This window comes from Kogia breviceps, chromosome 2 (genome assembly GCF_026419965.1).
Source record: "Kogia breviceps isolate mKogBre1 chromosome 2, mKogBre1 haplotype 1, whole genome shotgun sequence".
NCBI lineage: Eukaryota > Metazoa > Chordata > Mammalia > Artiodactyla > Physeteridae > Kogia > Kogia breviceps.
Genome location: NC_081311.1, coordinates 119,472,939 through 119,486,209, shown reverse-complemented (window position 1 = coordinate 119,486,209; position 13,271 = coordinate 119,472,939). Strand labels below are relative to the sequence as shown.

At 34.2% G+C, this 13,271-nt stretch overlaps 1 protein-coding gene across 2 annotated transcripts in view; it reads left to right on the top strand.

The window, feature by feature from the left end:
• ORC4 (origin recognition complex subunit 4) overlaps positions 1-13,271 on the top strand; it is a 93,507-nt gene that overhangs the window by 51,241 nt on the left and 28,995 nt on the right. For both annotated transcript variants that reach the window (XM_067025979.1, XM_059054326.2), the window contains exons 2-4: positions 2,113-2,186; positions 4,898-4,974; positions 5,533-5,623. In XM_067025979.1, the coding sequence (XP_066882080.1) occupies positions 2,130-2,186; positions 4,898-4,974; positions 5,533-5,623 (225 nt within the window). In that variant the 5' untranslated portion in view covers positions 2,113-2,129. The remainder of the gene's footprint in view (positions 1-2,112; positions 2,187-4,897; positions 4,975-5,532; positions 5,624-13,271) is intronic.

Sequence of the window (13,271 nt, the reverse complement as noted above, 5' to 3'; positions counted from 1 at the left end):
GTTTTTAGTGGCTTACCTGAATTATATTTGATGCAAAGAGGCAGGTTAGACACCTACCCTGCAACCTCAGGCATTTTACTTAGCTCTTCTGAGAATGTTTTCTCAACCCATGAAATGGGAAGAAATATGTTTTAATTCCATTAATACTGTGAAATTGCTAATATAGCTCTAAAAAGATAAAGTAGTAAAAACTCTCCTCCATTTTTTAAAAATTCACTTCTCCTTATTGTCTAGGGGACATTTGTTCCATTGTTTCCTGTGATTTCAGATTTTGGCTTGTAGACCTTCACAGTCAAGAGTATCTTAAGCCAGAATGAGGATATAATTTCATGTTGCTAAAATGGATTTTTGCCCACACACAACTCTGATTTAAGGGAAAATTTTAAAATAGAATAAAATTAAAATAAAGATTCTCAAGCAAGGTGCCTCGTACAGAGTAAAAGCTGCTAGAAGGGCTCTAAGGGTGGCTGAAAACCACTTTTCTCCTAAGAAGGAAGCTTCTTAAGGGACCAAGACATCAGTAGAGTACTCTGTTCTTGAGTTTACAATTTGAGTGCCTAGATCCGGAAGCCCTTTGGGGTTTAAGAAAGGAGGGACAGATTTGCTTGTTATCTGTTTGTCAAATCATTGCTCAACTGCTGTCCTGTTAGAAACAGCATTCCAAGGGTTGGTGTCTGTCAGCATATGAAATTAATAAATATGAATATAAAATATGTCACAGAGGTTGTTCTTCCTTTAAGTTATTGAAATGTGTACTTTTTAAAAACAGTTGACTAAATAGCAGTTAGTTACATATAACAAAGTATGTACACTTATAGCTATATATAATAGTCATATATAATCAAGTATAACTTGACTGGGTTTAAATCCTGACTCTGACATCCACACTGTTTGGTTTTGGTCAAGCTGCTTAACCTTTCTGTGTCTTCTAATCTGAAAGCAATGTTAATGATAGTATTTATACCATAGGGTTATTCTTAGGATTAAATGAGTTTATAAATATAAAGTACTTGTAACGATTCCTGGCTAAGCTATTATTACCTGATTAGTAATTATATAGGAAATTGTTGAGAAAATTAGATCTTTTAGCCAAAGGTGTTTATCTATGAGTATATTGCCCTCAAGGAGAATTTTACAGAACTTCTTTTTTTTCGTTAGTGTATGTATTTTTCATTCCAGTTATCATTGCCAACTGTATTTTGGACATTATGCTAAAATGCTTGGAACTTTTAAATATCCTCAATTTGGGGACACTGACAGTTAACAAAATTTTGTTTAGTATGATTTGATTATGAAAAAGAAAAGTACAGGCAGTTCTGTATGTTTACAGAAGAGACATTTTACCTAGTCTGTAATGAGTGTTTATGACTGATGAGTGGAACAAGAAAGTGAAAGCTTTCTGGAAGGGCTGATCCTGTGGGATGGATGTGGGGAGAAACATTGTATATAAAGGAAGCACATAGATTGTTTTTTCTTTTTGTTTTTGTTTTTAAAGGCAAGGAAGGGAAGCTGAATAGTAGATTGAAAAGAAAGGTAGGAGTAATTGTGTTTGAGAACCATCTAAATTGTGGAATGGAGTGTCAAACCTGTACTTAGACAAAGAGGAGCCATTGAGATAGGTTTTTTTCTGTTTTTATTGAGAAACAATTTACATACATCACTGTATAATTTTAAGATGTTTAGCAGGATGGCTTTATTTACATATATTATGAGATGATTCCTACAATTAGGTTCAACTGAGAATTTGTAAAGTATGAGAAATTTGAACATTTTTCATGTTTTAAAACTTGTTTATTGGGCTTCCCTGGTGGCACAGTGGTTGAGAGTCTGCCTGCCGATGCAGGGGACGCGGGTTTGTGCCCCAGTCTGGGAGGATCCCACATGCTGCAGAGCGGCTGGGCCCGTGAGCCATGGCCGCTAGGCCTGCGCGTCCGGAGCCTGTGCTCTGCAGCGGGAGAGGCCGCAGCACTGAGAGGCCCACGTACTGCAAAAAACCCCAAAATAAACAAAAAGAACTTGTTTATTTTGATTCTATAATAGTACATTCTTAAACAATCTCTATAAATCAGTAGTCTTTATATTCATGCTAAAAATTTTTTTTCTTTTTTTTAGGATTTCATTTTGTTGAAATGAGCAGTCGTAAATCAAAGAGTAACAACTTAATACAAGCAGAATACCTTTCACAGGTTAGTATATATTTTCATTACTCTTAAGGTCTGTTACCACTCAGAAGGTAATAAGAGAATTAGTCATCTTCTTAACTTGAATTCTCCCCTTAGCATGTATGAAGAACCACTCTTCATTCTCAAGGGGAGAGTATCTTTGCTACTTCCTAATTTCAACCTCTGAGTCTTTGGATAGATGGACTCCTAACTTTACTCATGTCTTCCTAAATGTGCTCTAGTTCAATTTAGTTTAATATTATCTGAGTTTTGTACTTCTTTTGGTAAATTTATTCCTAAGTATTTTATTCCTTTTGGTGCTGTTGTAAATGGAATTGTTTTCTTAATTTTATGTTTTATTTATTGCAAGTGTATCTAAATGAAATTGATTTTTCTATATTAATCTTGTATTCTGTAACCTTCCTGAACTCGTTTATTCTAATATTTTTTTAGTTTATTTCTTAGGATTTTGTTTATATAAGATCATGTCATCTGCAAATAGAGATAGTTTTACTTCTTTCTTCCCAATCTAGATGCCTTTCATTTCTTTTTCTTGTCTAATTGCCCTGACTAGAACCTTCAGTATAACACTGAATAAGCTAGCAAGAGCAGACAATCTTATTTTGTTTTCAATATTGGGGAAATGTGTTCAGTCTTTCACCATTGAGTGTGATGTTAGCTGTAGGTTTTTGTGTGTTCTTTATCAGGTTGAGGAAGTCCCCGTATATTCCTAGTATGTTGAGTGTTTTTATCATTTACATTTAATGTTTTCTTAAGTGCATATATATCTCTTTTTAGGAGTCTAGTAGGGAGTGTGCATATTTCTACACTGGCATTTTTTTTTCTTTTTTAAAGAATTTTTTGATGTGGACCATTTTTAAAATCTTTATTGAGTTTATTACAATATTGCTTCTGTTTTATGTTTTGGTTTTTTCGCCATGAGACATGTAGGATCTTAGCTCCCCAACCGGTGATCGAACCCACACCCTCTACATTGTAAGGCAAAGAAGTCTTAACCACTGAACTGCCAGGGAAGTCCCTACACTGGCATTTCTATATATCTGGCTTGACCAGAACTACATTTCTTTTTTAAAAAAAACTAAATGTTATTGGCATTCCTTCGTGAGACCTTACCTTCCTTCTTTTAGAAGGAAAATGTTTAATTCTGTTTTTTAATTTAACTTTTACATACCTTTGTAAAGTGAACAAATCTTCCATGTGCAGCTTAATTAATTTGTATACATGTATACACCTGTTAAACTTTCATCTCAGATCACTTTAGGATTTTTGAAGCTCTGACTATTCACTACAACTTCACTTTATCTCTCACTTTATTTTATACATAGTTGTCTCTCTAATAGACTTTAATGAAGTTTAAAAAAGAAAAGGACTGAGGGTTGTCTTTTGATTTCTAGTGATCTTATCTAGGGGGCAGAATACATACTATGATTCATTGAATCTATATATGCCCCTTTAATTTTTTTTACAGATATCAGCTATTACCTATATAATACCTATATTGTATTATAGATAAATGCCTTTTTTAATCTTCAAAACAGGCCTGCCAGAAAAGTGTTATTGTCTCTTTGGCACCAATCTTCCTATTCTTTCCAATTCCTCTATAAGTATGGATTATTTTATCCCTGGTGAATAATTTGCTTTGCTTAGCCTGTGGTACACGTAAAGAGAACTCAGATCTATTTCTTTGGTATGTGAAGGATCAGTCCCATGCTGTCAGTCTGGGAGAAGCAAATAATCCTGAAGGCTTCTTGTTTCTGCTGATGGGGCTAAATCTGAAACAGCCTCCTAAGGTTTTTTGTCACTGGAGGACCTTTGTATTTGGAGCAAAGCAGAAAAGGAATGATTTTAATGATCCATCTTTTAAAAGATCGTGATAGATTGGCTTTTTTTTTTTTTTTTTTTTTAACAACTGAGTCTAAGCCCTTCGTTCTAAGGCAAACTCAAAATTTAGGTCTTTAGAAGAATTTTTTCTTAATTAATTCCAATGATTTCTTATTTTATGTCCTAGGTGAATATAATTTCTTCCATATAATTGAGCACATCCTTATATGCTGAGTTACTGCTATTTTGCAGGTTGTGTCTTGAATGTGTCATTTCTTTCCAAATATATTCACTTCTTTCCAATATATTTGCAGTGTTTTTTCAGGCATAGATCATGTTCTTTTAGTAGTATGGTGCTCTGCATCTAATAGGCCCTCAATAACTATATGGACTTTTAAATTTCTTTTATTTCCTCGGAATCCTGACTTATGTGACAGATAGAGATTGATAAGGCTTGAGCTAAACCAGTTTAGATGCGTTGGTCTCTAGAGACTGAGGTGTGGTTCATGAGCATTGTTAAATTAGATTACGTTATTAGATCCTCTCCTGTCTTTGTTCCTTGGCTGATATGTTACGCAAAGTGAGGTATTCGTTCATTCACATGGATTGAAACAGCCCTCAAATTGCTGATGTAGCTAAAGGAACTAATTCTTTCTCTTGTTGAAAGCTTCATAACTAAGTTCTCATCCTTTCTCTGGGATTTGAGATAGGTAAAAAGAATTGTTAATCTTACAACTTAGGAAAATGCCAGATTTCATGATGATAAGTTATTTAGGGAGGGTTGAATTGATTCATTAACACCTAATTCTGACTGCTATAAATGTATATTCTTGTTCTTTTTTGATTGCATATGTAATATTTTCATTTATATTTATTCACTTTATTTTTATCAGGTACAAAGAATTTTACGTGAAAGATTCTGTCATCAGAGTCCACATAGTAACCTATTTGGGGTACAAGTACAATATAAGTAAGTTTAGCTATCTGCTTGTCTGTCATGAAGCTACTTACAGATGCCCTTTAGGTTTTGCAAAAATTGTCATACACAGATTTTATTAAACAAGGCTAACAGACATTTTATAGTGGTAAAAATTTTGCTTTGTATATTAAAAAATGACTGTTGTGAAGCAAGAGCAGATATCAATATTTCCATAGTGAAAAAAACCTTTTAACTTTCAATCTTGTATCATTTCTATAATCTGGTATTATGGAGAGAATTCTGAGCTTGCACCTAATACTCAGCAGCCAGCTGTGGAGTGAAAGATCTTAAGAGTTGCCACTGTTGTCCCTTGTCCCATACCATCATAAAGACCAAGATACTTCAGTCTTACTTGGTTTCTTCTTGAGGTTTCCAGAGAATCAGTATTTGTTTTCTTCTCTGTAGGACTATTTAGAGCATAAGTCAAGTGCCCAGAAGAAGAGAAAAAAAGAATGTCTGTTTTTTGTTCAAATTCAGCTTTTAAAAGTATTACCTAGCAAATTATTTCAGCTTTCCTTTTTAAATTTTGGCCTATTTATATCATTTCAGGCACTTAATTGAGCTGCTAAAAAGAACTGCTATTCATGGAGAAAGTAATTCTGTTCTCATTATTGGACCCCGAGGATCAGGAAAAACCATGGTAAAAGCTGTTGTTCTGATGTTCCTTTGCTTTGTAGGCATGTGATGATTCTTAGGGACCACACTGTAAATGTTTTTCATTGTTCTCATCATTGTGTTACTAACATTTTGCTTTTTTTAAAAAAAATTTAAATCATAGAAGACTGTATAATGTTAGAGTGGTATATTTGAGTTGAACAATCTTTTTTACCTTTTTCTCCCTCACAGTAACAAATTTTCAAATAATGTTTGTTCCATCATGGTCTTTTATCCTTGAAGAATTTGTGATTGCCAATGGACAAAGCAAACTAGCAGCTATTGAGCCTGTACCTTGTGTCTTTTATTTATGTTCTGTCGTTTATTCTTTACATTAACCCTTCAAGGTAGGTTTGGTATTGTCTCTATTTGTAGATTAGGTAACTCATTACCATGCATTCTTTTTTCTCCTCTTATTGTTTAACCCTAACTCAGGCAGTTTTTTTTAATATGTATACTCACATCTTCTAGAATTCTCTTCTACTTTCCTTCTTTACTATCTTAGTCACCTTCAAAAGATACTGTTGCTTTTTTCCCTCAGTTTCTTGTTTCACATTCTTCATTCATTATATAAGACAAATTATGGCTGTTGTATTGCTTTTTATACTATGTATATAAGTAAAATTATGTACTATTTTATATTAAGTACAATTATGTAAAATAGGAATAAAATTACATTTTTATTTTTTAAGCAGTATGTTTTCACTGTACATTATGTAAGATGAGGAAATTAGGACTTTAGGATTTTACTCTTATTACCCATTTCCAGTACTGTTTGAAGTACATTAATTGAGAATTTAGATCTAGATAATTTCTTTTCTTTTTTAATCTTCTAAGAGTTTTTCATTTATTATAATCACATTTACGATAGTATTTATTTTTGACTGTTTAATTTGGTTCAGTCCTTGGGCTCAGTCCTTGTATATAACCACTGTTCCTTTATTCTTTGTTTTTTATTACAATTTTCCTTTTTGTGTTTGACTTCAGTGCTATTTGGGGTAGTTTTTACAGGAGAACCATGTGACTAATATGCTTTGGAATTATTAGACTATTTAAAATTATTAACAATAATTCTATTAACAATAGAAAAACTGAGCAAAGATATGCACAGAACAATCATAGGAAATTAAATACAAAGCAATCTTGAACTTATAAACATGTTCAATTTCACTCATAATTTAGTAAATTAAATAAAAACTATAGTAATTTTCTATATCAGGTTGACAAAAAATCTGTAAGATTGATTAACATACTGATGTTTTTGCTGGTGGTATAAATTAGAATTAGACAAAATCTAACCACACTACAAATGTGTATACCCTTTGACTCAGCATTTAGGAATTTACCGTTGTGAAATGATACGTGTACAGTTACTTATTTCAACACTGTTTGTTAATAGTGAAAGATGAGAAACAATATAAATGCCCATCAGCAGAATACTGGTTAACAAATTATGGTACGTCCATCCATATAATGGACTATAATACAGCAGTAAAAAAGAATAGGAAATATTTGTAGACAGTCCATAAAGAAAAGGAAGAGAAAGAAAGCTCACATTTCTGTCAGTCCGTCTGTGAACCAAAAATTCCCTGAAATGTGTATATATTTTTAAAATTTTTTATTGGAGTATAGTTGATTTACCATGTTGTGTTAGTTTCAGGTATATATCAAAGGTGAATAAGTTTTACATATACACATATCCACTCTATTTTTAGATTCTTTTCCCGTATAGGTCATTATAGAGTATTGACTAGAGTTCCCTGTGCTATATGGTAGGTCCTTATTAGTTATCTATTTTATATATAGTAGTATGTATATGTCAATCCCAGTCTCCCAATGTATCCCTGCCCCCTTTATCCCCTGGTAACCATAAGTTTGTTTTCTACATCTGTGAATCGTTTGTAAATAAATTCATTTGTACCCTTTTTTTTAGATTCCACATATAAGTGCTATCATATGATATTTGTCTTTCTGTTGTCTGACTTACTTCAGTCAGTATGACAATCTCTGGGTGCATCCATGTTGCTACAAATGGCATTATTTGTTCTTTTTTATGGACGACTAATATTCCATTGTATATATGTACCACATCTTCTTTTTCCATTCCTCTGTTGATGGACATTTAGGTTGCTTCCACGTCCTGGCTATTGTAAACAGTGCTGCAGTGACCATTGGGGTGCATCTATCTTTTCAAATTATGGTTTTCTTCAGGTATATGCCTAGGAGTGGGATTGCTGGGTCACGAGGTAGTTCTATTTTTAATTTTTTAAGGAACCGCCATACTGTTCTCCATAGTGTCTGGAGAACAATTTACATTCCCACCAACAGTGTAGGAGAGTTCCCTTTTCTCCACACTCTCTCTAGCATTTATTGTTTGTAGATTATTTGATGATGGCCATTCTGACCAGTGTGAGGTGATAACTCATTGTAGTTTTGATTTGCATTTCTCTAATAATTAGTGATGTTGAGCATCTTTTCATGTGCATTTTTTAAAAATTTATTTATTTTTGGCTGCATTGGGTCTTCGTTGCTGCCCGCGGGCTTCTCTCTAGTTGTGGCGAGTGGGGGCTGCCCCTCTCTGCCGTGCGCCGGCTTCTTATTGCAATGGCTTCTCTTATTGTAGAACACGGGCTCTAGTCACCTGGGCTTCAGTAGTTGTGGCATGTGGGCTTAGCAGTTGCGGCTCGTGGGTTCTAGAGCTCAGGCTCAGTAGTTGTGGCGCATGGGCTTAGCTGTGCTGTGGTATGTGGGATCTTCCCAGACCAGGGCTTGAACCTGTGTCCCCTGCATTGGCAGGCAGATTCCCAACCACTGCGCCACCAGGGAAGTCCCCATTTTTTTAATATATAAATTTATTTTTATTTTTGGCTGTGTTGGGTCTTTGTTGTTGCGCAGGGGCTTTCTGTGGTTGTGGTGAGCAGGGGCTACTCTTTGTTGCTGTGCATGGGCTTCCCATTGCGGAACACGGGCTCTAGGCACGCAGGCTTCAGTAGTTGTGGCTTGTGGGCTGTAGAGCCCAGCCTCAGCAGTTCTGGCGCACGGGCTTAGTTGCTCCGCGGCATGTGGGATCTTCCTGGACCAGGGCTAGAACCCGTGTCCCCTGCATTGGCAGAAGGATTCTTTACCACTGCACCACAGGGAAGTCCTTTCATGTGCTTTTTGGCCATCCATGTGCCTTCCTAATATATTAAACACTAATATAGTGAGTTATTTGTTGAGGGGGGGATATGGGAACAGAATTAGGAATCTTTTCACTGCATATCTTTTATACTTTTTGAGGGGAAAACTATATGACCATACAATCTATTTTAAAAACTAAAGAATGGAAAGTTGGTTGAAGGCAAGGGTAAAAACCCCAACAGCCTGCTTAACAGAACAAATCGCTAAAGTCATTCAGACCACAGAAATACAAAAGAGAAATGAAGTTTAGTAATATGGGGAAATGTAAAAAAATATTTTAAATACATCAAAAATTATTTTGCACATTACTTACCACATGGCTGGGATTGAACTCTTGGGTCACAATTTTTTCTCCTTTGGAATTACATAGATTTTATTCAATTTGTATTCTGTGGAAAAACTCCAAGGGTAGGCTTTTCTTTTTTCCTTTATAAACTGCTGTTTCAATCTGGATAGTTTAGATTATGCAGTCATAACAACCCTAAATTTCAGTGTCTTGACACAAAAGAAGTTTATTGTTTACTTTTGCTCTATGCGTAGTGTGGATCAGCAAGGGGGCACTGTTCTCTGTAGTCACTCAAAGGAAGTGGTGGATGTTATGTCAGCATTCCTCCACAAACACTCCAGTGGTGGAAAGGGAGCATGATGGATCATGGACACTCTTAAAGTTCCTACCCAGAGGTGATACAGAACACATCTCACAATTCACTGAACAGAGTGAGTCACATGGTCACACCTAATTTCAAGAGAGCAAGAAAGGGCATTTTTCCTAGGTGCCTAGAAAGGGAGGTTAAACAGAAGTATGGTGAACATCACTGATGACCACCACAGCTAATGTGTTTTGAGTTTGTGATTTTTCCTTGTCTGAATGTTTTTAGAATTTCTCTATGTTAGCAGTGTGAGCGTTTCACAGGCTATTTCCAAGTGTGGGTCATAAAAACTGAAGCTCTGCAAACCCTCTTAATGTGAATTTAAGTCTTTCTTTAGTAAAGGATAATTTTCCTTTCCAGTTTTCATTATTTTATTGTCTTTGGAAAACACATTATGCTATGTATTTTTGAAGAACATTTTTACATAATACTTTAATTCTTCAAGGAGCTCCATAGTGATACTCTTGTATCAGTACAGGAGAAAATGAGATCTAGGAAATCAGTACATTAGACCTGTTATTCTGTCATACACTGTGCATCTTGAAACAAAATAACAGTACAACAGAGAAGTTGAATCTCAGTGATTTGTACATCAAAGTGTCAAGCCTAAAAATATAGCTTGAACAGCTAATGACTGAATTTATTCTGAACTTTCATCTTGGAAGTTTGTCCCTAAAGGCATGGAGAAAGTTCAGAAAAAAGGAAACAGAGCTAGTAAATGCTTACAACGGTGTATAAGTAAATACAAATTAAAGCTATACTCCACTTCATTAGTAAATTGGCTAAAATAGATATATTTTTTACAGAAAAAGCAAGCAGATAATACAGTTCCCATATAATCTCCACATACATACATGTACACACGTGCACACAGTTTCCCCTATCATTAATATCTTGCCTTAGTGTGGTACATTTGTTAAAATTAATGAAAGTGATAGTGAAACATCATTACTAAGTAAAATCCATTGTCTACATTAAGGGTCACTCTTTGGATTCTACAAGTCTGTGGGTACAACACACTGTTCTAGTGTTTTGACGTCATTTATCTAATGTGAGTTAAGTGGAATATGGAAGAACCCATACCTGGTATTCCATTTTGGTACAATTTAATTTATTCCTACTGCATTCCAATATTGAGAGGTCGAAAAGATAAGGAGTATTGTTTAACTCGTACCACTTTTGTGATTTGTTGTGTGTGAGGGTATCCTGAGATATAAAATAAGTTATTCTTAGATAAGAATTTTATTATGTAATATAATTAGTATAATTATATATATCATAGCATTAGTACAATCATGTGTTAGTAATATTATTAGTATAATCATGTAAATTTGAACTTAAAAAATAAGATTACAGTATATTTAAAACACTGTCCTTGGCCAAACTATCCAAAATACAAAAATTCAAAATCTACAGTTTAGCGATAAAGGTAACAGTGTGGTTTGTTGTATTTCAAACATTTATTTTAAAAATAGATAATGGTTCCAAATGACAGATTGGACCCTGGAAAATACTCTTCTATATAGAGATAATTTTAGACAAAGAAACTTGCTAGATTGTTAAGTAGGATGTTTCTTCTAGTTGATATTTCTTCTAGTTACATATTGTTGAATCTTGTGTTCCATAAAGTATTTGGGAATAGTAATAGTAGGTAAGCATAAAAATCTCTGGATGTTGGCAGTTCTAAGCAAACTGTGCTAGTATGTTTGTAAAGGTAATTTTTAGCTACAAAGAATGTGGAAATGGGGTAGCCAAATTGGTTATGCTGGTTAGTGTAACATAACCAACTAAGTCTTTTTCGTACATAATATAGTTTAAAATATTTGAAAAGATGACATTGTTTCCTTGAAAAAAAACTGGCATTATGTGATTGGTAACCTAGCTAATTACACAGTAAATTTTAGCAATATCCAGAGTGGAACTAAAATTATTATTTGAAGGCATACTTGCTAATATGATCATTTCAGACGGTCACACCTCATAAAAAAATTGTGAGCTGATTCAAGCAAATCATAGTAACCTGGTTAAAGTAAATTCAGTGGAAAGAGGCTATAAACTTGTTACAACTCTCTCTATGCATATGTAAAATGAAGATGTTATTATTAATCCTGTTTCATTCTGCAAATAATTTGAAATGGTTTTGAACAATTCATCAAACATAAAATGATTTTAAGCATAAAATCAGAGCCAGGGAAATATAAATATTATGTAAGTAAAATATCAAGAGGTGGGGGCAAGAACACATCAGGTTACTAAGAGAATACAGCATAAGAGACCCAAGTTTGTATCATTTGGGGACTAACTCTTGCGATAGGGTCTGACTTGATCCAAAGACAGAAAAGTACTACCTCATCTTCTGACAGTTTTCTGTAAAGAATATAACATCTCAGCTGGGCTTTTACTCATAGTATGACAGTTGACATTTTGAGATTGTCTTTTTTTAAGAGGACTTTTTTAAGAGGACTACCTGTGATCTGAGGTAGAATTCCATATGCTTTAGAAACTATACAGATATACCGGGAATAGCTAGTATGTTTGATATACTGTTGTGAAACCTAATAATTTAAAATGAGGGTATTTGTTTTCCTTCTATTGCACAAAGATATTACAGTGACAAATAGAGGTAGAATATTGCAAATACAAATAGTATTTTGTTTTTCAAAATAGCTTACCAGTTGTCTCAGTGACTTTGTTAAGTAATCCTTTTTGTCCTCACTAAATTTTGATGCCATCTTTATTGTATACATAGCCTAATTTCCTGGACTATATATTTTGGGATAGTACCGTTCTATTTCTACTTTCATATTAAAGATAATAATCTGCCATTACGCTTCCTTTTAAAAAGCTTTATGTTGGGCTTCCCTGATGGCGCAGTGTTTGGGAGTCTGCCTGCTAATGCAGGGGACACAGGTTCAAGCTGTAGTCTGGGAGGATCCCACATGCCGCGGAGCAACGAGGCCCGTGAGCCACAACTGCTGATCCTGCGCTTCTGGAGCCTGTGCTCCACAGCAAGAGAGGCCACGATAGTGAGAGGCCTGCGCACTGTGATGAAGAGTGGCCCCCGCTTGCCACAACTAGAGAAAGTACTCGCACAGAAATGAAGACCCAACACAGCAAAAATAAATTAATTAATTAATAAACTTCTACCCCCAACATCTTTAAAAAAACAAAATGTGAGAAATTCATTTAAAGCCAGAACCACATTTGCCTGTTATGATACAACAGAAACAGTACCAGCCTGGAAATCTGAGATCTGGTCCCAGACTTACTGGATTCTAAGCAAATTAGTTAGCATTTCTGGGCCTCATTTAAAAAAAAAAAAAAAAAAAAAACTATGTTTTTTCTTAATTCTATTTATTTTCAAATTTAAGAAAATATGTAGTATTAATATGAAGAGATATATATGATAGTGCAATATGAGTGATAATATGTCACAAATAAAAAATATAAAGAATGTAATTATGTGGCATAGAAACCTGTAATTATAAAAATGTGAAGCTTTATAATTGAACAGTTTAAGGTGGCATAACACTTTCTGGGTATTTTTAGTAGTAATTACTATTATATTTATTAGTATTAATAATTTTTTTAAAATTGTGAGCTCTAAGTTTAATAACGGATTTCTTTGCTTACCTAGCAGCTAACAAAGGCAACATCTCTTTTTTCAGCTTAACCTCTTGGTATTTCTTTTTTAATTTTCATTTTAAGGTAACATACAAAGTAGTTCACAGTATTTCATAAAAATTGGGGACAGATGTTTTGCTATCATTTAGCATTGTTCTTGTACTTATTTTCAATAGCTTT